Here is a 24822-nt window from a genome sequence, read left to right as displayed (position 1 = left end):
ATGGACTATCAAAAGAGGATTTCCTTGCTTTTACTGCTGAAGATATTTCTTGTAGGAGTGGTTACGTCCCAGAAGAATACCATCAACCTGAACGATGGCGCCTACTCGAATCTACTCATCGCAATCCACAAGGATGTGCCTGAGGATCTGAACATCATCGAAAATCTCAAAGTAAGAAGGTTTGGGTATGAGTTAATTTTCGTCTCATAGTTTGTTTTATCCAACTTTATTGAATCTTAAACTGAGATTGGAAATGACAATATCATGAGTATGAAATTCCGTTTTGTTGATGATCAGCCATAGACGAAAGACTTTATGCATGGCTGATTTTCAACGAAACGGAGTTAAGTCTTTAATCAATTCTGCTTGTTGTTACGGCAGACGGCCAGTGAAAACGAACTTTTAAAATCAAATTATGGAAATGCAAGCATCAATTTAAACTAACAGAACTATGTCATTCCTGGCTTATTTTTCCTGATTGCGATGTCATATGAAGGAACAAAAACTGAACTTTCTAGAAATGTAATTTTCGTGAATTCAGAATGCTCGTCACAGATGATATTAGTAATAATAATAATAATAGCTCGTTCTTTTATATAGCGCTTTTCAGGACTGTAGGCCCTCTCAAAGCGCTTTACAGATAAGTATATTATTACCCCAGTCATTGGATTCACGATTACCCGCACACAATGTATGCACATTCTCCACTCCCTGGGGAGCATTCTAGCCAGGCGTCATGTATGTATGTATGTGAATGCACCTCTTACATTAGCTTAGGATAACGAAAAATCATCATTTGATTTGATGTTTAGTATTAAACCTGTAAACAGAAACTTATATTTAGTGTTTATTTTACGTAAATATCCCTGTTACAGTGGATATGATCCCGTTATAGGAGACCAGCCAATAAGTACTTTTGTTACTTTGGACGGCTTTTTTTTTGGGGGGGGGGGGGGTAATGCATGACATCCATGCTATTAAAAACTCTTTCGAAAATATTGAAAAAATATATAGCCGGGCGGGCCATTTGAAAATATAACCAATAACAAAGCGGTATCTTTAGATTCATCGAAAGCATTCGATTGAATTAATCACATTATTTTGATAGATTGCTTATTTTCTTTGTATGGATTTCGAGGTAGAGTATCAAAGTGATTAATTAGTTATGTAAACTATCGTAAACACAACGTGTGCATTAATACAATTCATTCAAAGTACGAGGATATCACAGTAGGAGTACCTGAAGGGTTTATTTAGGGTTTTTAATGTTTGTTTAACTACCTGCAATATTTCAGTGATGTTAGATCTCCTCCATTATTCACAGATGATACAATTTTTTCTTTTATATAGGAAGGATCCTAATCAATTAAATAATCTTTAACATTGTGAAATTAACTTAAAAAAAAACAGCATTGGTTCCCATACAATAGACTTCAAATGTACAACAGGAAGACTTTTCTAGTGATTTCCAAGCCCCAAACTACGAAAATCGATGACAATACAATCAAATTATATATCAATAGAACTGAGATTAAAAAGGTACGATATACTAAAAAAAGTTAGGTGTAATAATCGATACAAGTATGAGTTGGGAGCAACATGTAAATGAGATGTTCATGAAGATTCCTAAATCCATTGGAATTTTGAACAGACTGAAAAGTGACCTACCCTTGCGCATTCCTAAAGAACTATATCATAATATATTACCACATCTCATCTATTACAATATCAGATGAGGGAGATTGTGCAATTTATCTATTAATGCAACAACTATTTCACTCACAAGACGGACATTACAAATAATAACTATCTCTACATAGTTAGCTCATTCACTCAGATTGTTTTTAAATTTAAAGATTCTAAAGATTTATGATTTAGATGCCTTTAAATTGCATTATGTTATCGTAATAGAAAGAATTTTTTGTTCACAACCATAGTAGATCACGTGCTCGATCTTAAAAAGAAAAAGTCAGGACAAAATATTTGAACCAGCGTGATGTACTGGATGCAAGCCAGATATTACTGTACAACAATTGTAACAATTGGAGCATATAGCATTTAACAATTGTTGATTGATCAAGGCGCACTTTAGAGACATCGTAAAAATAGGATTGATAATACATCGTCGTTAACCGCTAGAATGTTCACTTCTTTTCCCTCCCTGCTAAATCATCCGAACAGTGCAAACAGTGCAAGTTAGTCTAAATTGAAAGACATTGATGCATGACGTATTGTCTATTTTCATGATTGTATTGTCTACTACATAATTTTCTATATTTAACTTATATCTCACAGTTTTTTTCTTTACTCTTGATAATATTTCAGCCATGAATTGCGAGTTGATAATAAAGAGTGAGTCAGAAAAAATGTCCCACTTTTTAAAAGTTGTATTGTTTGAAGTATGATTTTTTTAATCATGGGTTTCATGATATGTCTTGATAGAGTTATCCTCCCAGTATATTTAGGTATCATTTCCATTTGAATCCCTGCATGCATGACTGAACATCAGACAATCTTTACAAGACTGCCATATCTCACTTGCGCCAATTTTATGGGTGAGGAATAAAACAGTGCATTGAACAAAGACAGTCAGTCAGCCAGACAGACACAAACACACACATAACACACACACATATATATATATATATATATACACACACACACACACACACACAATTGTCTTCACAATATTTGACATTTGTTGAACAAATAAGCATAATGATACATCTTCGTTAACCCTGAGCATATTCACCTTAATATATCCCTCTCTGCTAAATCATCCGTGGAATCAAGTGTAGAACAAAATGATTATGATTCATGAAAAAGTGAGCGTAGCAATGGCGAAAGGTTGTTGCTAGATTTGAGCTAAAATGATTAAACCTAGTACAAATCAATTTACGCCTCGGTCACAAAGGCCATTACGAACTGCTGCGAACGCCGTACGAACGATTTTCAGACAATGGAAATTCGGAAAGACAATGGAAAAACAGGGAGATTCGTACGAACGCATCGTTAGTACGAACCTTTGTGATCGTCGCTTTATATGCCATTTGATTGACATCTGACGCTACATTAAATTGTACCACATTGTTGTAAAGCAATATTTTGGTTCACTAGATCGCGTACGTACTAGATCTTGTAATTGAAAAGAAGGAAAAAAAATATTCCAACCAGCATGATCTACTGGGTGCAGTCCAGACATTTCTTTACAACAATTGAAACTGCTCCCAGGCCGGCTAGCATTTGAAAATGTTGTTTATTTAAGAAGCATTGTAAAGACATTGAACAAATAAGAACAATTGTCGTTAACCGTGAGAATATTAATTTTCTGGGTCCAACATTGTTTGCTTTTAAGGGGACCTGGAGTCCCGGATTATATTTCACCCCATCACAACACATAATAGGGATTTTTAAATTTGCACGTCGACATAGTGGACTGCTTCGTGTGACGTCTTTTGCCTTAAAAGGAAGTCACAGTGCCTTAAAAGGACGTCACACGTAGCAGTCCAATATGTCGACGTGCAAATCTAAACGTCCCTTATATATCAATGTTAAAAAAGCAGCTGAGTTACTGTAATAAGGGATTCGGGTTTTAAGATATTAGGGACTTTTAGATTCGCACGAAGACAATAGGTCTATGCTACGCTCGACGTCCTTTTAAAGCACTGCCTTGAATTGACGTCACACGTATTAGTCCACGCAAATCTAAAAGTCCCTATTCTCTATGGGTGAGTGAACGATCTGTGTTCAAAACGGAATCCCTTGTGATTAGACAGTCATCTGACTTAATGCAAATAGCTACTACCAATCCAAAGAAGAGAACAATATAGACCACATGGAAGCCCATTCTTTACTTCCAAAACATCTCCATTGTTATAATTGTCACCAGTGCACTCTATTATTCACATGCAAATTCAAATTCAGTGCAATGACATCCAGTATGTTCTCTATTATGTACTCAACTTAGCACGTGCCATCGCGATTTCATGAAGTTCAGTCGATAAAATTACACAGAAAATAAAATGAATTAAAGCATGTTGTCAGAGTAAAAACAAAATATTGAGATCCACAAGGGATTATCCATAAGGTCTAATAATCATTTCAAGATTATTATAACTTATGATTAAATTACTGTAAACCTAAATGGTCATTAGACCAGATAATCAGTAGATGAAATGAAAATGAAACCATGTGGGTAGCAGTCAAACTGGTTGTAGACCAAACGGAAATTCACCATCACATGTACACTGTCGCTCATAAAGTTGGAATATTTTTTTTGTTACCCCAATTTATGGAATTATTTTGACAATGATTTATTCCCAAAATATCTAGATAATAGTATACATTCTCAGATTTTATTGAATAATAATTTGCCAGTGTTTGCTGTGCGTGACTGCTAAAGCATGTGTATGCTTATATGCTTATCAACAAGGGGACCTAAGCCCTTAAGTCATAAATGACAGTAACGAGGATAAATGCCCCACAAAAGGGCACTAATATAGCACATCGACACGGTTTTGATCCTGGGGCATCACAGTTACGAGGCCATTGCTTGGTCACTGAACCATGACTGTACGCAGCGGGAGCTACGGTAGGCGGCTAGTTCCCCCAAATATAAAAAACACAAATAAAATGCAACACATTTTCAATAATTCGTTGCATTTTACCCCGGTCCCCAACAGAAAAAAATCCTCTGTATGACCATACATTATGGCTCAAGGCATGGGCACACAGAAGGTTCGTTCAATATCAATAATTTTTTTTATCGCAAAAAGTTTTTGTATAATTTCAGATGAGTCGGATTTCTCTGTTGCCAAATCAAAAAGGTGCACCCCTTTTTTCAGTCAGGGTATAACATTACATGGCCGTACTGATCTTCTCGCGAAGTTAGCCTATTATCTACTTGAATGTACGCAATAATTAGAGTCATTACAATTTATTATCTCCACCCTCTTTCCCCTACCATCTCCCTCTTTCTCTCCTCTCTCCCTTCCATCTTTTTATCTTCCCGTTTCCCTCCCTCCCTCTCAATGCCATCCCTCTCTCTATATCCATCCCCCTCTCTCTCCCTCTCCCTCTTTTTTCTCTGTCTCTCAGACGATGTTTACATCAGCATCTCAGCGTCTCTACAGTGCCACAAAGCAGCAAGTCCACTGGAGCCACATCAAGATTCTGGTCCCAAACACCTGGTCCATCCAGAGCCAATACCAGTTTGCTAGGACCGAAACCTTACAATCTGCAAACATTCTCGTGCATAACCATACAGATGACGAACCGTTTGTCGAAAACGTCGTAGGTTGTGGGAACGAAGGAACTCTGATGCACTTGACACCGGCCTATATTCTAGACCGGAAAGACAAGTTTGGCAATACAGGTAGGCGTCTTTCATGAAACTGCATTTTGAATTAAAGATTAGAATGGCTTGTGCGCATAGGCCTACAACTGGCAGAAGACAGCATTTCCAAATGTGTGAAGAATCGACAGAAGCATTTTGGCGGTTGACAGACAGCATGAAAGAAATATAACAGACAACAAATAATGTCTGATGTAGTGACGGCAAATAACAGGACGTTTTAAAAAGCCAATTGACGAAGAATGACCAGAGTAATTTAAACTACTGACGATTGCACATAAAACAATATGCCTACAACTGCGCTTGCTAAATCATTTTTTGAAATACTATAATTAGTATTATTACTAACCCTTATCAACACAAATCTCTCCATTATCATCATTATCATCTTATCATGTAGATGTCAATAGGAATTATATTTGCTACGTGTGACATATATTTTATAAGTCGGTTTATTTTGGTTGTTTCCTTACCTCGCCCCCTCCACACAAATGCCCTCACACACCTATACTAACAAGTTGGCTACGCTACTGCTTTGACTTATATAGATATATATCATGAGTTTTCGCCGTAGGCATGAATGTCGTAACGTTTTTCTTCATTCATCGTCATGTCGATAGGTAGCGTCTTAGTCCGAACCTGGGGGTATTACCGTTGGGGATTGTTCAAAGAACACTACGACGGCGACGAAGGCACAGATCCTGCTTACTCAATCAGTAGTGGTGGCACAGAAGGAACCCGCTGCTCTCTCAAGATCAAGGGAAATCTTGTGAATCCTGATCCGGATACTGGTTGCCTTAGTCCTTTTGGTTATAATCCCGACTGCCGCTTCGTTTCTGAGCCTGGAATACAGACGGCTACAGCTTCACTGCTGTTTGGAACCAGAGGTGCTCACATTCATTCGGTAAATTCTGTCCTTTAGTCCATGATGAATTATAATTATGTCCTATAATTCAAAAGAACATAATACTGTCATAAGGTAAGGCAGTGGCGTAGATAGGTTTGTACACCTGGGGGGGGGGGATGACTCAGGGGCGGATCTAGGTTTTTTGCTAAGGGGGGGGGGGGTTGACCAAAATAATGACGATGCGGAGCATCGTCCACGAGCCGCGAAGTGGCGAGCCGATTTTTTTTTGGGTGTTTATTTGAACCCCGTAAGTGATGTTTTCCTGGCATCTATTAACACAATGGAGACCATAAAAAGCAGTGCATGATAACGTCTTTTTAAATCAAGTAACAGTTAAATAAACAGTTATATCCAGAGTTATCATGTGTTTGGTTAAGTTACCAGATGAGTTGAATATCTTCTCACAATATTTCAACTTGAAAGGGTTTCTCTCCAGCGTGTGTTCTTTTTTCTTTCTTTTTTTCTTTTCTTTTCTTTTATTTCTTTTTTTCTTTTTTTCCTTTTTGTTTGTTTTTTGGGCCGCCCAAGGGGGGGGGGGGGTTTAAACTGCCTAAACCCCCCGTAGATCCGCGCCTGTTTAATCTTGTGGTTATCTTGTGGTTTCCAAACCACAAGATAACCACAAAATACTTGTAAGATTTTCTTTTTTTTACCGTCTGAATTGGCTTTCACCGTGTGAATGCGGCTAATAAAACACAATTACAATAATGTTGAGGATTATTATTATCATCATCATAATTATTATTATTATTATTAATATTATAATTGTTATCATTATTATTATTACTATTATTATCATCATCATTATGACTTATTAAGTAAGCAAATATCATTCCCCGAAACCTGGGGGGATGATTGTACATGCCATCCCCCTCATCCCCCCGTTGTCTACGCCCCCGAGGTAAGGTAAAGGTATTTGGTCATTTGCTGCCCATATATACTTGTCCAAGGATAAGGAAAACCAGATAGAGTTAGTATTTCACGAGTGTTGTCTTTTTTTGTTGTTAAGTGGTCGTTTCCAAGCTGGAATTGTCAGTGTAGTAGTACTTAAGGTGATATTGGTTACGTATTGGTAAAATACACTGCGATTGCCCATTGGCGTGATAGTCGACTAGAGTTTCAATGAGTAAATATAAAATAGATCGTTTTTTTTAACACTTCAAATGAATCGAGGTAAACATTTCAAACTGATACATAACAAGTTCATTTATTTAATGGTAAATCCAAAATCTTAGTATAATTCGTCCTTGTTTTCACGAAGTGACGGTAGCGAGGAAAATCGTAACGCAACGTGAATGCAATTTTTTTTCACTACCGTCACTTCGTGAAAACAGCGACGAATTAGTCTACCAACTTTAAATTAAGAAGGCAAACTTTCATCAAATCCTGTGAACTTTCACAAGCCAGGTAAATTCTCTGACATAGTCCCTTACTGGCTGCTGCGTCGAGATTACTTGAGCAAAGATAGGTGCCAGTGGGTATCTAGAACTGTCTGCTTTATCCCCATTTAATCCAGATGGATTATTTCACCTTTCTTGACAAGAATTATGATTAAATTCACTGACATGGGTATTATCCCATTCAACATTTCCAACTCTCTAATACCTATCGTTACTCGTATTACAGATAGAGAAGTTCTGTGGAGACGATGCATTAGACCAAGATAGCCTACACAACCCCCTAGCACCAAACCTCATGAACAAGTTATGCAATTACCGCAGTGCATGGTCGGTAATGAGGAATCATACAGACTTCCAGGCTGTTGTCCCACCGGTCTCTAACACCATTCCTGAATTTGAAGTCCTCCAGCTTACGTCAGTCAGAAGTGTAGTACTTGTCCTCGACATCAGTATTAGTATGAAAGTAAGTCTGTGTTCCCTCCTTCTCCCCCTCTCCCTATCTCTCTCTATTTTCCTCACTCCCTCTCTCTCCCCATTCTCTCTCTAATTGTGTGGTCTAGTGAATATGTCATTGGTTTATAGGATGAGACCGTGGCTTAACAGAGAGACTCTGCGCTGTCAAACTTTCGTGATTAATACATGTGCATGTTTGATTTAAGTCTGTAAGTCTGTCTCTCTCTCCCTCTTTCTCTCTTTCCACCTTTCCTCCTCTCTCTCTCTCTCAAATGTTGTGGTGTAGTGCATATGTCACCGGTCTGCGGATCACCAAGCCGCGGCAACTATGTCCTTTAGGAAGACATTATTTGCAATTACCACTCTCCACACAGGTTGAGTACATGGGTAGAAGGTAGAAAAATAAAGAATGTTTTCAGGGCCTTAGGATAGATGGATTAAAGTTAGGGTAAGCACTTTGTAGGTACCTTCCGCTACCACTAGTGTATAGAAAATTCTTCTTTACATGATTTGATTTTTTTTTAATGTAAATGTGTCTTCAATGGAGGGGGTCATTTATTCTGACAACAGAAAATGCACAAACTTAAAAGGGGGATAAGAACGCAATTGTGATTAGGGGACGCATTCTTCTTTTGGGTCAGATTGGGTTTTGTGACTGCACGGGCCCGTTAATTCAACCGCTCACCGCCCCACGTGTCTAGGATTGTGTTTTGCCTTTGATAACAAAGCTGAAATGTAAAAAAAAAAGAATTGATTTTAAATAAGGATTACGACACACCACAATGTACGCTTCTTACAACTTTAAATTGGAAATCGGTCGAACAAAGATTAAAATATCACTACTGTTTGTTAGATTTTTAAATTATAAATTTCATGGCCCCTACTTATTTAAAATCACTTATCAATTATCGCACCTTCAACTACTGTACCCGCTATATATTGAATTCTCTTCTTGACATCCTATACCCCAAAACCGAATGAAAAAAATGATAATTTTCGTATAAAGCAAGCACCCTGTTTATCAAACTTCTTTTCTCAATTCAATCAACCGAATCAATTGAAATATTTCAGCTCGAATGCTGATTGGCCAAGAATTTATTATAGTAGAATCCCATTGCCGGTATAATTGTTTTTCTTATGTTATATATGCTTATACTCTACATTATGTCAAATATGTCAATGTTTAGTTTTATGAATGTTATATTTTCATGAATTCCTGGTATTTTTTATTCTTTGTGTATACATGTGTATATCACATGTTTGCTATGTCGCCCTATAGGGCGTACTTGGAAAGCATTTTTGTTTTGTATTGAATGTACCTACCCTTTATTTTAAATAAAACTTGAATAAACAAACAAATAAATAAATATCTAAGTTTTCTTCAGTGTCTATATCTTTATCGTAGCCTGATATTCAATCCCATTGTTTTGTATCAAAAAGCATATAAAAATATGTCTTCATTACATATTTTAGCATTTACTAAAATAGGGTAAGGGTTCACTTAGTGGGACCTTGACCTAAATACGTGACATCGAACAAATCAGACATACAAATCGATGATTTGACTATTAACACTTATATATCGTAACATCTGAACACCTTGTTGAACTTGCCATGAAATCCTAAGTATTCAAGTTAAGACTATTGATATCAATAGAGCCTACTTACGCTCATACAATGAGTGTTTTTTTAACCATATATATTTATCATGTGCTTTTGTTTTTAGGGGAACCGATTTGACCGAATGATCCAGTCAGCTACCGTGTACATCATGAGTGCGATTCCCACAGGCAGCAAGCTCGGAATCGTAGTCTTCTGGTCGGAATCACAAATCAGAGCAGATCTTACGGATATAACCGATACCGCATTGCGTCAAACACTTGTCAATGCTTTACCGCCATCACCGACGGGTTCCACGTGTATCGGATGCGGGATAGAGTCAGGCCTTAAGGTACCGTCAGCAAGGTGTAGCTAATTTTATACCCGCTGCACACGAAGGGTCATTCGCCTGACGCAGGACTGCGAACGCGATTGACGGGGTATTTAATGCACCATGTCAGAGCAACGTCGAACAAAAAGTGAATGGAAAATGAAGAGTTTGTTCATCGCGTTACAGGCGTAGGGACAAATTGCCTTCACGCGCTATATTTGCGCAAATATTTGCGCAACGCAGATGACGGCTGGTGTGCAACGAGCATAACTAGACATTTTTTGAGTTAACCCATAATACCATGGCCCCGTTGCATAAAACTTACCATTGATGGTAACTTTGCCATCAACGGCAACTACCATGGTAACAGGGCACAACAGCCAATCAAAATCAAGGTTTCCATGGTAGTTACCATTGATAGCAAAGTTACCATCAATGGTAAGTTTTGTGCAACGGGCCCATGTATTTTATTTTTTACCTTATCCAAATATATCTAAAAAAATTTCAAGAGCAAGCAAAAGGTGAAAATTTACACGGTAAAATACATTATTCAAAGACCCTAATTTTTTTCCCCTCCTGATTACCTTTGTTTTAGCTTCAAAATAAAAATTGGTCTGTGTCATGCCTAGTCATAGGAACGTACTATAAATGACTTATGGCAAATGTTTATTTTGTATTTCTAGGTACTGGGTTCGTATTCTTGAGGTGAGCACCTTTTGGTTCTCACTGACGACTATGAAAATTGGAGGCCCATCAGAGACACAAACGAAGATTTCGAAAACTCAGGAGTCATTACCGATGCTATTGATTTTAGCAACTAATCTGTTCAGCAAATAGAGGATCTTTCCAACATGATTTTTGGTATCTCAATTTGTCTTTCTAGGTACTGGGGTCATACGCACAAGGTGGATACATCTTACTCCTAAGTGATGGCGTAGAGAATAACAAACCATACATCAGATACATGTATGACGACATTAAAAACTCAGGAGTCATAATTGACACCATCACTATAAGCAACTCAGCTGATCAGCAAATGGAAGATCTTTCCACAAACACTTCTGGCATATCAAGCTTCTGCTCGGATACTGGGACTGGGCCTTGTCTAATAAATGCATTCCATAGAACCATAGCGGAGAGACCTGACGTTGGCATGGAAACTGTTCCTATACAGGTTTGTCGTAACTTTAGTTTGAATAATCACCCTGTGTTTGCGAGTCAGTACGTTGTTGGCAAAAAGGGTAATGGTTTCTCAGATTCATACTAAACCACTGGGGTCTTCTAAATGAGAGATAAAGGACAAATGAGTGAGATTGGAATTCCACAGGAACATGTAATAGGTCATATTCTTTCTTTTTCTCTACGTAAATAACTTATACACAATTTGTCAAATGTCAGATGTTTGCAGACGACTCAAATGTATTTCATTCGTTTCCTCCGAACACATTTTGTTTAGATTTATACCAAAACGACTGCGAATCTTGAATCAATTTGCATTTTACCCTAATACATAATGATGAAGACAAGGAATTCTTCATACTAATCATTCATTGATGATTTTCTTTAAAGAAAGTTGTGTTGTTTAAGCATAGTTCATGACACACAGTTTCCTAGCTCAATATTTGAAGGTATCAAATGCTTAAATCTTGTTTTGGAAATTTCATTCAGATCTACAGTTCTGAGGTCATTATCGAACCCGATCCTGGCTTCCACATTATTCCGGTGATCATCGACGCCGCACTGGGCAACGAAACGGTGATCACGGTGGTCTTCACGAATCGTTATACGCTACCAATCGTAGTTACTGGGCCAGACAGTACTCGAGTTGACCATAGCGATCCTCGCTATCACGATGATATGGAAAAAAAAATTGTGTCGATCAAATTACCTCTGGCGCAGGTGAAGCCAGTGGAAATCATTTTTGTTCTGTTTGAGGAAACATTATTTTTGCCATTCTTCCTATATATATTACAAAGATTAATGGTATTTCCTAAACGATTTTGGAAACCCTCATATGTAGTTCGATTGTTTACAATATTCCGAAAATATGTGGAAACTGGTATTCTGAAGTGTCGAGCCAAGAAAATGTTGGATTTAGTATGCTTGTCGTTATCTTCTGCGTTCACTTTGTACGATGTAAAGCTCGCGTTAACCTGTCGTATGAACAAAATGACTCTTTCCCCACAACAATATCAGCCTTTCTTTTCTTTAACCTTGCTGCTCACAACATGCCAGTATTGATGGAATGTGTGGTCAGGTCGTTTCAATTCTAAAACATTATTTTTTTTGATGAATGCAAACATCTGAAAGAAATTTCCTTTAATATAACTCTTTGATAATAAAATTACAAAATCATTGAATGATCTTATTTTTGTTTAACCCTAATAAGGCCGGGGGGGGGGGGGGTATTATGGCCCCCCCTCCACGATTTTTCCGATTGCTCGGGAACGCATATGGATGGCGCCCCGCCGCTCACTGACTATTTCTTTCGAGTCTTGCGCAACTTTTAAAATAATTTTTTTGAAAATCGGACCTACGGTTACAAGGTCACATGACCTTTTGTCTTTGCATGTCAGCCCGAAAATCGCTAATTTTCGTGATTTGTGTACAAAACATATGGAAAAGTCATTTTTCCTAAAAACAGATCAAACATGAGTTATTAGGTCTTGTTTAAAGTTTAGGTGGTTGTTTTAAGAGTCAAAATAGTTGAATTGTAGTAAGAAATGAAATAAAACAACAAAAACGATGAAATACATAAGTTAAAAAAACAATTAATACATAAGAAATTATCAAAACAAGGGATAACATAAGGAATAAGCTGGCTCTTCCGAATTTTTTTGTCGTATTATTATTCAGAATGGTCTAATGAATATATGTAGTGAAAAAGAATGCTTAAATATGAATAATATATGATTTATTGGTAAAAATGTGATTTCTATGACTTTATTTGCATAAATTACCATAAATATGCAAATGAGGGAATTTTTCAAAAAAATTGAAAGTATCATATTATTTTATACACTTTACTTGACATGCGTGCAAATTTTCGCGGCGATCGGCCGCTTCGCGGCCGAGATCTTAAGGGGGGCCATAATGCCCCCCCGGCCATACTAAGACCTCAAATAGCCCGGCCTTTTTAGGGTTAAATTCAATCTCATTATACTTTTAATCAAATATAGGATTTTTGTTTATAGCTGAACTAAAAACTTAACCCCCAACTCCTCAAGATATTAAACAAAAAATGATGGAAAATGAACGAGACGAAAGAAAATTTGCTGAAGAGCGAGGTACATTAACTACCACCTTGGGAAATGGGATAACTGTCAAACATTAGGACGGCGAGGCGAATACATCTATTTTCGGTTGAAAAAAAAATGCTGGAACGGCTGCAATGCACTGTGCATGCACCTTTCGGTACACGTGGCTTTTTTGTTTGTATGTCAGTGTGTACGCGATTGTGCGTGTGTATGTTTGCGTGTGTGTGTGGGTATGTGTGTGGGTGTGTGTGTACGTGCGTGAGCTTGTGTGTGTGCGTGAGGGTGTTGGGAGTATGTTTAAAGGGGGTGGGGTGGGAGAATAGACAAACATTTTCTCTCAAGTATACTGTTCTTTGATCATAATGATAATGTTTTCTAAACAGTTTATGAAAATGTACTTTTGTTTTCGTTTTATTATTGCAATCTATTTGTTAAACTTAAATATAAATGTACAGTTAATCCATTTTTGTTATGAAGAATATGTACAATGTTGTTTAATATGAATGATTTGTTCAATATCTATTTGATTTAAGAGACAATTTTTAAAAATATCTTCTTTTTTTAATTAATAGAGAAATGTTAAAACTGTTAAAACGCTTGAATAAAGAGGTGCTATGGCCGAATAGAAAATGGGTTCGAATCTTTTGACACAGCACTAATTTAGCAAACAAATTATTGTAAATTTGCGACATTCGACTCAGTAGAGACACGTAGGCCTACATAGAAATATTTCTGAGACTGCGATATGCGCTAAATCAGAAATGAAGACTATCATTATCTTCGTTATCATTATTATTATTATTAGTAGTAGTAGTATTGTTAATATTATTACTGCTATTATTTTTTTCATTAATATTATAATTGTTATTATTATTGATATTAATATTGGTATTAATATTAATATCATCGCCATTTTCATTATTATCTTGTAATTTTTCAAAAGGCTGGTTTGTGGAATATAGCTATCGAAGTACGGAGAATCGAGTATGTTATTGTTTCAGTAACATCTAAGCCAACTACGCAAGAATACTCGCCAGTCATAGTGACTGTGTTATTAGGATCTCGTGTAAGTATAATGTTGCTTTATTTCTTATATCTATATATTTTGATGGTTAATTCAATTCAAGATTTATTCATTCCATTCAATAAAAAACATATATGTATATAAAAGATAACACAAGTGTAAAAAAAAACTTGTTTTTTATTCTATATTCAAAACAGTCATATGTATTGTTATCATTGGGGGTTTGGCTAACCCATGCTGCCCTTACTTAATGGCTACAATGTTTTATATCTAGTGAAGACGTCATAAACTTCGAGTTCATGTGATTTTATCAACAAACATATATTATCAATAATAAAACTAGATTTGTAATACTTGTTTGGAACAAGTATAGGTGGGCTGATCCAAGAAAAAATTGAGACAAAATTAAGAATACATTTGAGATAGATTTTTGTCTCAGCTACAACATATTCGAAGTTCAGCGTAAATGAAGCTTAAACGACGTAGATATTGCTCGCGAAAGACGGGAATGTAGAATTAAGTTTTGAGAAAAAGTCATGTCCCATAGAGAATATACGCAAAAATAAAAAAAAATGACATGCCTCAATCGCAAAAAATACGCCATGATGCCTTTGTCAAAATGAAAAATCGTGGAAAATGAATTTGTAGAAAATTGTCTCAGCTAGAACATATCAAAGTTTTGAAGAAAATCGATCAATTTTTACAAAGATACAATCTGTGAGCGATTTTTTATAAAATGCTTAAAATGGCCTAAAACGTATGCAAAATGATTTTAAGACTATTTTGAGCATTTTGAAATTTTACGCGCGTACCCGCGCGTTTTTTTACATGAAATTGACCGGACGGGTATTGACCTTAATCATGATAAATATGAATGAAAAATGCCTTTCCATTATGAAGATATGATCATGAATCGATTTTCCGAAAATTTTACAAAATGGCGCCTAGATGACGTTATCAGTAAAGGTCAATGTTGAAAACATTATTGTGCTTTGTACATATACCTATACATGTGTGTGCCAAATTTGAAGGTATTTGATTGAGCCATTTTCAAGTCATCGTGCTTACAAAAAAGTGGTTAGATGTAAGAAAGAAAAAAAAAAAAAATAAAGGCAATTCTAACGAAATTATAAGGTGGTCTGTACGTTATACAGCCCACCTGAAAAAAATAATGTGCAATAGTTTAATGAGGGGTCATATATTTACATATCTCTTTCCAATATACTGATGGTGTGCTTTCTATTCATAGCATGAGCGGTGCCTGAATATGAAACACATTGCCTAGCTTATTTATCATATTTCCTGTTAACCATGATTGCTCTTTCGTATTTCTCTGTAATCTGTATTTTTTTAAGGAGGTGAATTTTACCAAGACTCCAGCACTAGCTATATATGCTCAGGTTCAACAGGATTATCTGCCTGTTCTCAATGCTGACGTCACAGCAATCGTTTCGGATTCATCTACTACGACCTCGATGACATTGCTCGACAACGGGTCAGGTAAGCCAAAAGTGAGCTTTCGATTCGACGCGACTATAAACGCGTTGTGCAACAAGTGACGTCACTTTAGGAGTGTGCACATGTGTAAGCTCTGCCACTGCTGTACCGAAACTGCTCTATTAGGGACTTTTAGATTAGCGTGGACAGTCAGTACTGATACGTATAAGTCCATTCAAGGCAGTGCATTAAAAGAACGTCGATCGTAGCAATCCACGTTGTCGTTGAGCAAATCTAAAAGTCCCTATTAAGGGATAGGAAAGCCTTTAGTCTTGTTCAGACGATGCCAACTTTGGTCGACGTAAAAGTTGTGTTAAGAGCTAGTCGGCGGAAATATAGTGAGGTCGGCTTAAAGGATGGAGTAGTGATCGTCTGATTGATGGTCGTGTTAGCTACGCCTACCTTTACGCCGACCGATCTACTCCTGGATTTATCCAGGAGTAACGCGCTACGCGACTAGAGGGTTGCGTAAGTTGACCGTTTGGATGCTCTCACTTGGCATCTGTGACCTTTCACGAAGGTTGTTTGTTTAAAAACAATTTAGATTTCGCACGGTTAAGATGCGGAAGGGTGGTTGTGGTTGACTAGTGCGGGCGCCACAACTTCCAGGGGCGGACCCAGGGGGCGTTGGGGCGCACGCCCATAATTGCTATTAACACAATTAAAACAAATCACATACATGATGTTAAGTTCACTCATTCAGAAATGTCTCAAAATGTACCATAGAGCATGTCAAGGTTCAATATTTTTCCGGGGCCCTTAAAGTCCAAGTCCACTCCAACAATAACTTACTTTCAATAGAAGCAGAAAAATCAGACCAACCAATCAAAAAAAGTTTGAGCAAAATCGAATAACTAATACGAAAGTTATGAATTTATAAAAAAGAATGTAAAACTATGGAACAATGGACATCACTACACAAATTGCCAATTTGGTTATCAGTTTGTGACGTCATATCCTTACTATTATCAATTGCTTTATATAGTTTAATCCCAGTAATTTCCCTTTTTATCACCTAAAACTTGATTTCCCCATGCCTTTGCCCAGGTTATATGATTTGTATCATATTGCGTTTTTGACATTTCACAAACATTTTCATGAACTTTGAAGAATTGATACTATTTTCTGAATATTGTATATTCATAATTATTGATTTTTATCTCAATAGTTCTTTATGATTTAACTGGACGAAAATTACTCTATATTACTGCATCCACACAAACAAATATTACTATGGCCTGTATTCTGAAGTCAGGTTTAGTTAAACCCAGGTTTAACTTTAAACCCGGGTTTAACTAAACCAGACTTTAGGTCTAAGTATCATTTCAGTTTCTGAAAGCCAGGTCTAGTTAAACCCAGGTTTAAGTCTAAAACCCAGGTTTAAAGTTAAGCCAAGGTTTAACTACCATGGAGATGTAGTCTGCTTCTACTGCACATGCTCAGTACAGCTCACCGGTCTTCCAGGGTAGCTGATATAGGCTTTTTTATAGCTGGATTTCGTGCTGCAAATTTAATAATTTCAATTCAAAATATTCGACACAAACAAATCTCTTTCGAGGCAACCATAGAACGTTATGACATGATTTTTTGTTTTGTTTTACCCTTTGATTTATTGTTAAACTGCTGAAAAAGTCTGAACCGAGGTGGAATTGATCTTTCGCCAATAAATAATACAGCAATCGGGTGTTCTGCATGCCCAGATTAGTCAAAACTTCCAGAACATCATAAAAATGCTCTAAATAAGATTTAGTCTAGATGACTAAAAGAGAAACTAAAAATGATCAAAAATACCTTCTTGATGCAGAATAACTAGTCCAAAGTCAACATTGCTGAAGCTCATTTGTTTGATTTTTAATTTTTGTTTAGGACAATGGAATCCTTTTTCGAACCGACGTGTCGGGTATCATGATCCCCTTCTCTCGGTCACCGTGCGCGCATATCATCGATCGTGCGCGCATTCGTTCGTACAAGTACGTACACACGGTTTAGAAATATTGCATTGTCCTAAAAAAAAAAAAACGCTTAAAATTCGACCATATTATATGAGCTTCAATGTTGACTTTGGACTAGTTATTCTGCATCAAGAAGGTATTTGTGATCATTTCTCTTTTAGTCATTTTAATCTTATTTAGGTCTAGATTTACTAGATCTCTAGTGCATCTTTTGGCGCATCTTTATGATGTTCTGGATGTTTTGACACCATAGACTAGACGCGCCTAATCGGTCTCTAGAGTCTAGACTAGATCTAGGGCAGAAATTGTAGAATTAGATCTAGATTCTACACAAAACTCTACTAGGTCTAGAGTACGTTCCGGCTTAATACAATCGTTGGCTCTTAATTATACTTATCCGTGATTGTCTTATAAATATAGATTTAGCTCTTCATTAATTTACTCTTAATTCTAATCCAACCTTAGGCCTAGGCCTACAGTTTTATTTTAACTCGCATTTGTTTACATCGTTGGGACGCAATTCGAAAATGTGTATTGCACTCACAGTTTCAAAACTACGTGAGCATAACGTCAAACTAAAGGTATGCGGCTACTATATTTGTTTTCCTCTGCAACAAAGTGATACGTGTTGATTTACTTTGGCAACTTTTTAGTTTCAAGGATTGTCGTACTATACAAATCACACAATCTTATATAAAATATAAAGTCTTAAGACTTAGAAAATATTAGGCATGATAAAGATTCAATAAGCAAATGAAGTATCCAATTTAAAGTTCAAACTTGCCGAAGGCATAAAATCGCAAGGCCCACTTTCATCCGCGAGCGATGTGTGTGTCTCTCTAATAGTGTTGGAGTCGGTGCAAATCGCTGTTTGTTTGGTATTTAAAAAACGACAGCGATGATCGTCGCCATGATTGTGAAAGGTTTTTTTCATTCCACAAGAGGTCTCTCCGGTCTCATTATTTGCAATAATTCGTCGTTATGCCTTTTAATGGTGTCTTCTTCTCCTCTGAATATCCAACAAATAGTTAGACCAGACTTAAGCCAGACTTAAACTAGGTGTACCCCAGGTTTAAATATGTGTACAATTTCCACAGAGTTAGACCAGGCTTAAACCTAGGTTTAAGTTAAACCTGACTTCAGAAACGCAAAATTAAACCTAGGTTTAAATATGAGAGTTAGGCGAGGCTTAGACTAGACTTAAACCTAGGTTTAAAGTTAAACCTGACTTCAGAATACGGGCCTATGAATCTAACTTGGATGCTGGTGTGAAGAAATAAGATTCTTAGGCAGAAAATAGGAAATTTATATCATCAATATAAAGAAAATAATTAGTGGATAGTGAGGACATGACATCACAGACTCATGAGTGATTTGCCAATTTGTCTTGTGATTTTCAAAGTTTTTCATGTCATTACAAACTCATAACTTTCTTATTAGTTATCCGATTATCTTATTAGTCACACAGAAAAATCCCTTAAAATATCCCTTGAAAATCCTTTCAAGGGACAATTTTCTTGCTTCGTTAGAGGATTTTTAAGGGATAATTGATGACAGACAGCAATTAAGAGGATAACTAAAATCCGGATAACTAAAATCCGGATTTTTGGCCTCTGTGTTAAACCGCCTAATATGTTGTGAATGATGAAAACAAATTATGGAAATAGAGATAGATGTGTGTAAATGCTTAACCCTATTTCATCGCTGCTATGCGGGCCGCATTTCATTTATGAGCTATTTTATTATCACTTTTTCAATGCTCCGCGGGCCGCGGCTTGGCCACCCGTGTGCAAAGGTGCCAGCTCGGCCACTGCAGTAGCGAATGAGATCTATCTGCCTATTGTTCTTTTCTATAAAACAATTACAATAAGTGCCTGATATTTATTTTGCATTCTTAATTAAACCTTGAGTCATATTCTAAGTAGCTTATTGAATCAAGGCCATATAAAATAAACAAGTGTTTACACAAAACATTTCTGTTAGTCGATAGTAATAAAATTTATTAGGTTTAAGAAACCAAATCAGGTAAACGGCAACAATCAAAACAAGTATTAGAACATTTCAAATAAGATTTTAATTTCATTTCTTCCAATGTAAAGCTATTGGATAGCGAGAGCAAAGCCTTTCCCAGTTTATGGTATTTAGTAATAAAGCAGAACCCTTGATCTCTGTATCTTATTATATCTGCATTCATCAGGGTCTGACTTACTCAAAGATGACGGGACATATTCAGGGTTCTTCCTGAACTTCACTTCTGATGGCAGATATAACGTCAAGGTCAATGGCGTCGGCTATCATGTCGCAGAAGACCGGAGAGGTTTGTAAAATGATATAGTTTAACCGTTCCTATATGGTTCATATTATTCAGGCTAATGGATTAAAACAAAAATTACATCTTGAATAAGTGCAGGGCAGAGAAATCCATTCCTTCCGTTGACATATTTGAGATCATTTGCAATTTTACAGTAAATAGAAAAATTATAGCATACTCTATGAACAGTATGGGATATGGGAAGGCCTATCCCGATTGTAAGCAAAACTGTTGAAGGCTCTCGACTCCGGTGCATACATCCTGGGACAAAGTGTTCCTCTCTTCTTACTCAGGTGTAAAATGTATAACCTTAACATTTTGCCTTACTATTCGTTACAGGGCCCTCAGGAAAGTTAGTATTAATACTGATAAGGCTACTAAAGAGAACACATGAACAAATTATCATTACAATTATTTCATCTAATTGAAAGCAAAATGTTGGGATATATTGACTGATCGTATTAGACAAATTTATTTGAAGAAATGCCATGAATATTTAAGCGCATTTTCCCCTTTTTTGTTTGCATCCAGGAAAGAGGTCAGCTGAACCTGAAGTTGAGACTGCAGTGGAGCCATCTTTCATGCGTACAGCATCGGGAGGAGTCTTTAAGGTCCAAGGCTACACTCCCAACTCCGCTGATATTCTACCACCTTCCCGTATCCAGGACCTGGTCTATACCTCTTTCTCCTATGACAACAGCACGGTGACCCTCAGCTGGACTGCTGTAGGAGACGACTTGGACCAAGGAACGGGTAACCTATATTTCATGTCTTTAGAGGGCCTTTGGCAGAAGCAGCGCTCTCGGTGGCCTTAAAGTGCTTCATTTGCACAGGAAAGAAGCTCTCATTTTACTTCAGATAAATACCCCCCTTTTCATTCTAATAAGGTCCCCTTCTTATAAGTTCCCCTTTTTACCTCTAATATACTACGTCGGCTATGAATGGGATAACCACCCTCTAGAACAACTACCCCCTAGGACAACTACTACTAGGGCAATCAACCTCTAGGACGACTTCCCCCTTAGGAAATCTCCCCCCCCCGGAACTACCCCCGAGACAACTACCCCCTACGACAACCATCCTCCACGGTAAGTTGTGTCCTAGAACTGTACACTACATCGCGCACCGTCGTCAATCAGTTCAGCTGAGCGGCCAATTGTTCATTCGGTGACGTCATTGCAAGTTCAGCTATACTACGATCGTTGTCGGAGTCTTGAGCTGGCTTTTTTTTCGTGAATCTTAATAAATTTTTATAATTTTCAAGTTAAACAAATGTGAAATTTTTACTCAGTGTAAGTTTACGAGTGCAATGATAACAAATTCAGTCAAATTTGTAATCAGTGAACCTTCTCTTTTAAATCAATGATCTGTTGGAAAATTATCCAGCTAAACTGCGAACCTCACAGTGAATGCATTCACATTTAGATCATTCATGTCGACAATAACTTGCTCCTTTTTCAATTTCTACCACAAAGCATACACTTACGAACTCCGCTATTCCACCAACTACTATGAGGTCCGGAACAACTTCAGCACTAGTAATGAGGTCACACAGGATCAACTCGTCTCCGGGAACCTATCCTTTATCAGTCCTGCAGGGGTTATTGAGACGGTCACTATTTCACTCCTTGAGAGGGGTAAAGAAATCGTCTACTATTTCGCTATTCGGGCTTGGGACGAGGCAGGGAACGGAGGGGACTTGTCCAACGTCGTCTCCCTGTCGATCCGCTACATACCGGTATCTGTACCCACGACCGAACCACTACCGGTGTCTGTACCTACCACCATCGAGCAGGTGTCTGTTACCACCATCAAACCAACTGGGCCAGACAACCCAGCCCTTATTATCGGGGTGTGTTGTGCAGTGGGTGTGGTTATCATCGTTGGAGCTGTCATGATGTACGTATACTACCGGGAAACACATTGTAGACGAATGAAACCTAAGGCAGCACCAACACAAGAAAAGCTTCAGGACGTGGAGGCGATGCAACAGAATCCAACCTATGATAACCCTACTTTCTCTACAAATTGATTTACTCTCAAAATTTACACTGTGGTGAAAATCACATGTAAGTGAGTCATAATAGGGATCACTTCTTTGTTTCAGATAAATTCGCTCCCAAATTCGCACTAAAAAAAGTGAGATTTATTTAGTTTCATTTGATCACATTAATTGTCCAAATAAACGTTGGACGTGGATATATATACATTCTGCACATATCCCTGAGAACAACGGACTGTGCGCATAGGATTACACTTTATAGACCACTCTTTATCAAATAAAAGTTCGTTCAGATATGACTTGTCAAAACCGAATAATATAATAAAATTCACATGTCTGAATCTTTATAATAATAATAATAATATGTCTTGTTTACCCAGGGAAGCCTCATCAGTATTCATACTGTTCTCCCTGAGGGCCCTGCAATCATATTATTACTATTATTATTTGAACACAAAGGTCAAAGAATACATAAGCGCAAGTCATTATTTTGTTACGTGTCAATTAATACACGAAATGTAAAACACCAGCGGCTTGTTTCCGGTGGTTTACCGTGCCATGGCATATCTGAACAAGCCTCAATAATTTGTAATAGAATTGTCGAATACTGGTCATGCAGTTTAACTGTGAAAGGACTGTCGAGAAGTCATAGTTACTTCGATTTGGGTGAAAATCCGCCCTAATAGGTAACAATAGTGGAATTCAATCACAAAAGAAAAGAGTTATTTAACAATTACTCTGGAATGGATAATTTGGGGTGGGTTTATTTCCAATGAAAGTGATTCGTAATATGATTTCTGAAAAGAATGATTTTCACCCCTCTGCATGTGATCTGTACCTACCCAATAGGAACAAATATGATGTAGCTGATCTATCCATGTCTGAGAGGGACTGGTTTGATCAATTCGGATGTTGAATATTGGTCTGGGAATTCCATTAGCAAAGAGACTGACGAAAAGTTATCAATGATAGCACAAATGCCTCCTATCACTCATATTTCACCCGTCAATACGCCGATTTTCATCAGTTTCGTTCCGAAACTACAATCAGTCAAAACTCCTAATACGTTGTAGTTAAATTAAGTTATAGAATCACCTAAACAATGATTTTAAACTAAGTAAAACTGTTGATGTAGTTAAAAAACTGTTGAACAATAAAACGTTCTTGTAGTATTAAAAAAGAAAAACGCCCAATTAAATAATGAATATTTAGCTCCTAATGTTTTGTAATGTTTGGTAATACTATAAAGCACCGGCTAGGGGCGCATATAGGGACGCAGTGTCGCTGGACGCCGCGGCGTGTCCTGTGTGCGTTCATGGCTGGTGCTTCGCTGTAAATGTCTTATGCTCAATACATACACGTCTTTATAATCTTTTTTTCTTGTATATATTTGTTTTCCCGTTAGTGTTGTTTTTGTTAATTTCTCTAATTTCTCGATATATATGTCATGGTCACTAGTTTGTATTCATACTTCTGTAGGGGCTCCTAACCCCATGTTTAAAAAAAATATTTTCATGAATTATTGTATATGTATCTTTATGGTTGAAATAAATTGAATCGATTGAATTAAATTGAATTGAATTGATAGACTATGTTGTAAGCAGGATAGAATTGCACTTCTTTTGAAAATCTTCACCGTTGCATATAATCGCCCAAATTTACAAACTGCGAAAAGGGCAGAACACCGATATTGACACAGATGACTTCACAGACACGTGGCTTCAGAATTTTCCCCTAAAGATATGTTGTCCACACTTGTCCTATTTAAATATGAGAATATTCCAGAGAAATTTTGTAATGGATCATTGCTTCTAGAACGTTTTTCCTTTAACATGGCAATTATAATAAAGTATACATTTTCTGATACGTTATTTTCTCCCTTACCAGAAATCAACCATCATATATATTTTTTTGGGTTTAGGAATTCAGTTCAGAAAAAGAATCCAAGAAAATTAAGTGTATATATTTGTTTGTTACTTGTTTGCTGTTTGTTGCTTGTTTTTGTTTTGAAAGGTAAAGTGGCTATGTCATCGTCGAGACTGTCTTGGAAATCATTATTCAGATAGTAAAGTCATTACATCTTTAGCACTGTTTATACTCGGTAGTATTTTCTTCTTTCATATCAATGATTTATCACTGATTCATTCGGATGATTCTTTACTGATTTATGCTTTAACTACAGGGTTCTTTCAAAGGTTGAACAGTTAAGTATCATCTTTCATGTTACTGTTATTATTCAGTGATAATCTCGGTTGTTGTCTTTTCCCGACGATATCAATATATATAAATTTTCACTGATCGTGAAATATGCTTTTATTATCTAAAATTCCTTTTTCAACATTTAAGTCTCACTTGTAATTGCTTATATGAGTTTCTTTGTTCACATATACTCGGAAAACCCCGCAGAACACTGTACTTGGTTCTGTAGCTGTAGTTTTTATCGCTGTTTTGATAATAATGGATTTACTCAGAATTGTATGCATGATAGTCAGAAAGAAAGACCTAAAATTAAATTTCAGGTCCTTTTTATTCTATGTTTATGGATATTAACATTAAAATAAACTTTATTGCAAAATGAAGAGAAATGGAATGAGACTTGTATTTTTTAGGGATTGGTAAATTTGAAGACAAGTGCTTGATCGAGGATGTGACAATAGGGAAATGTAGAAGGTTAGTGAGTATTGTGTATAAATATGCGTGTGGTTGTGTGTGTGGGTACTTGTATGTGAATGTGTG

The 24822-nt window shown here is 36.8% G+C and overlaps 1 protein-coding gene across 1 annotated transcript; it reads left to right on the top strand.

The window, feature by feature from the left end:
• LOC105442027 (calcium-activated chloride channel regulator 1-like) lies at positions 1 to 22116 on the top strand. Its single transcript, XM_030994348.1, has 11 exons — positions 1 to 171; positions 5098 to 5374; positions 5974 to 6257; positions 7887 to 8123; positions 9840 to 10064; positions 10927 to 11217; positions 11712 to 11840; positions 15683 to 15824; positions 19971 to 20090; positions 20616 to 20837; positions 21560 to 22116. Exons 1-11 carry the CDS (start codon positions 1 to 3, stop codon positions 22114 to 22116), a joined length of 2655 nt encoding a protein of 884 aa, XP_030850208.1.
• Positions 22117 to 24822: the final 2706 nt, after the last annotated feature.

This window comes from Strongylocentrotus purpuratus, unplaced genomic scaffold (genome assembly GCF_000002235.5).
Source record: "Strongylocentrotus purpuratus isolate Spur 01 unplaced genomic scaffold, Spur_5.0 spur5_scaffold_21, whole genome shotgun sequence".
Taxonomy (NCBI): Eukaryota; Metazoa; Echinodermata; class Echinoidea; order Camarodonta; family Strongylocentrotidae; genus Strongylocentrotus; species Strongylocentrotus purpuratus.
This window is presented reverse-complemented; position numbering and strand designations above follow the sequence as displayed.

Coding starts and splice junctions, on each gene's coding strand:
- LOC105442027 (XM_030994348.1), top strand. CDS start 1: ATGGACTATCAAAAGAGGATTTCCTTGCTTTTACTGCTGAAGATATTT. Junction 5,375..5,973: donor AGACAAGTTTGGCAATACAG/GTAGGCGTCTTT, acceptor TCATGTCGATAG/GTAGCGTCTTAGTCCGAACC. Junction 20,838..21,559: donor CGACTTGGACCAAGGAACGG/GTAACCTATATT, acceptor TCTACCACAAAG/CATACACTTACGAACTCCGC.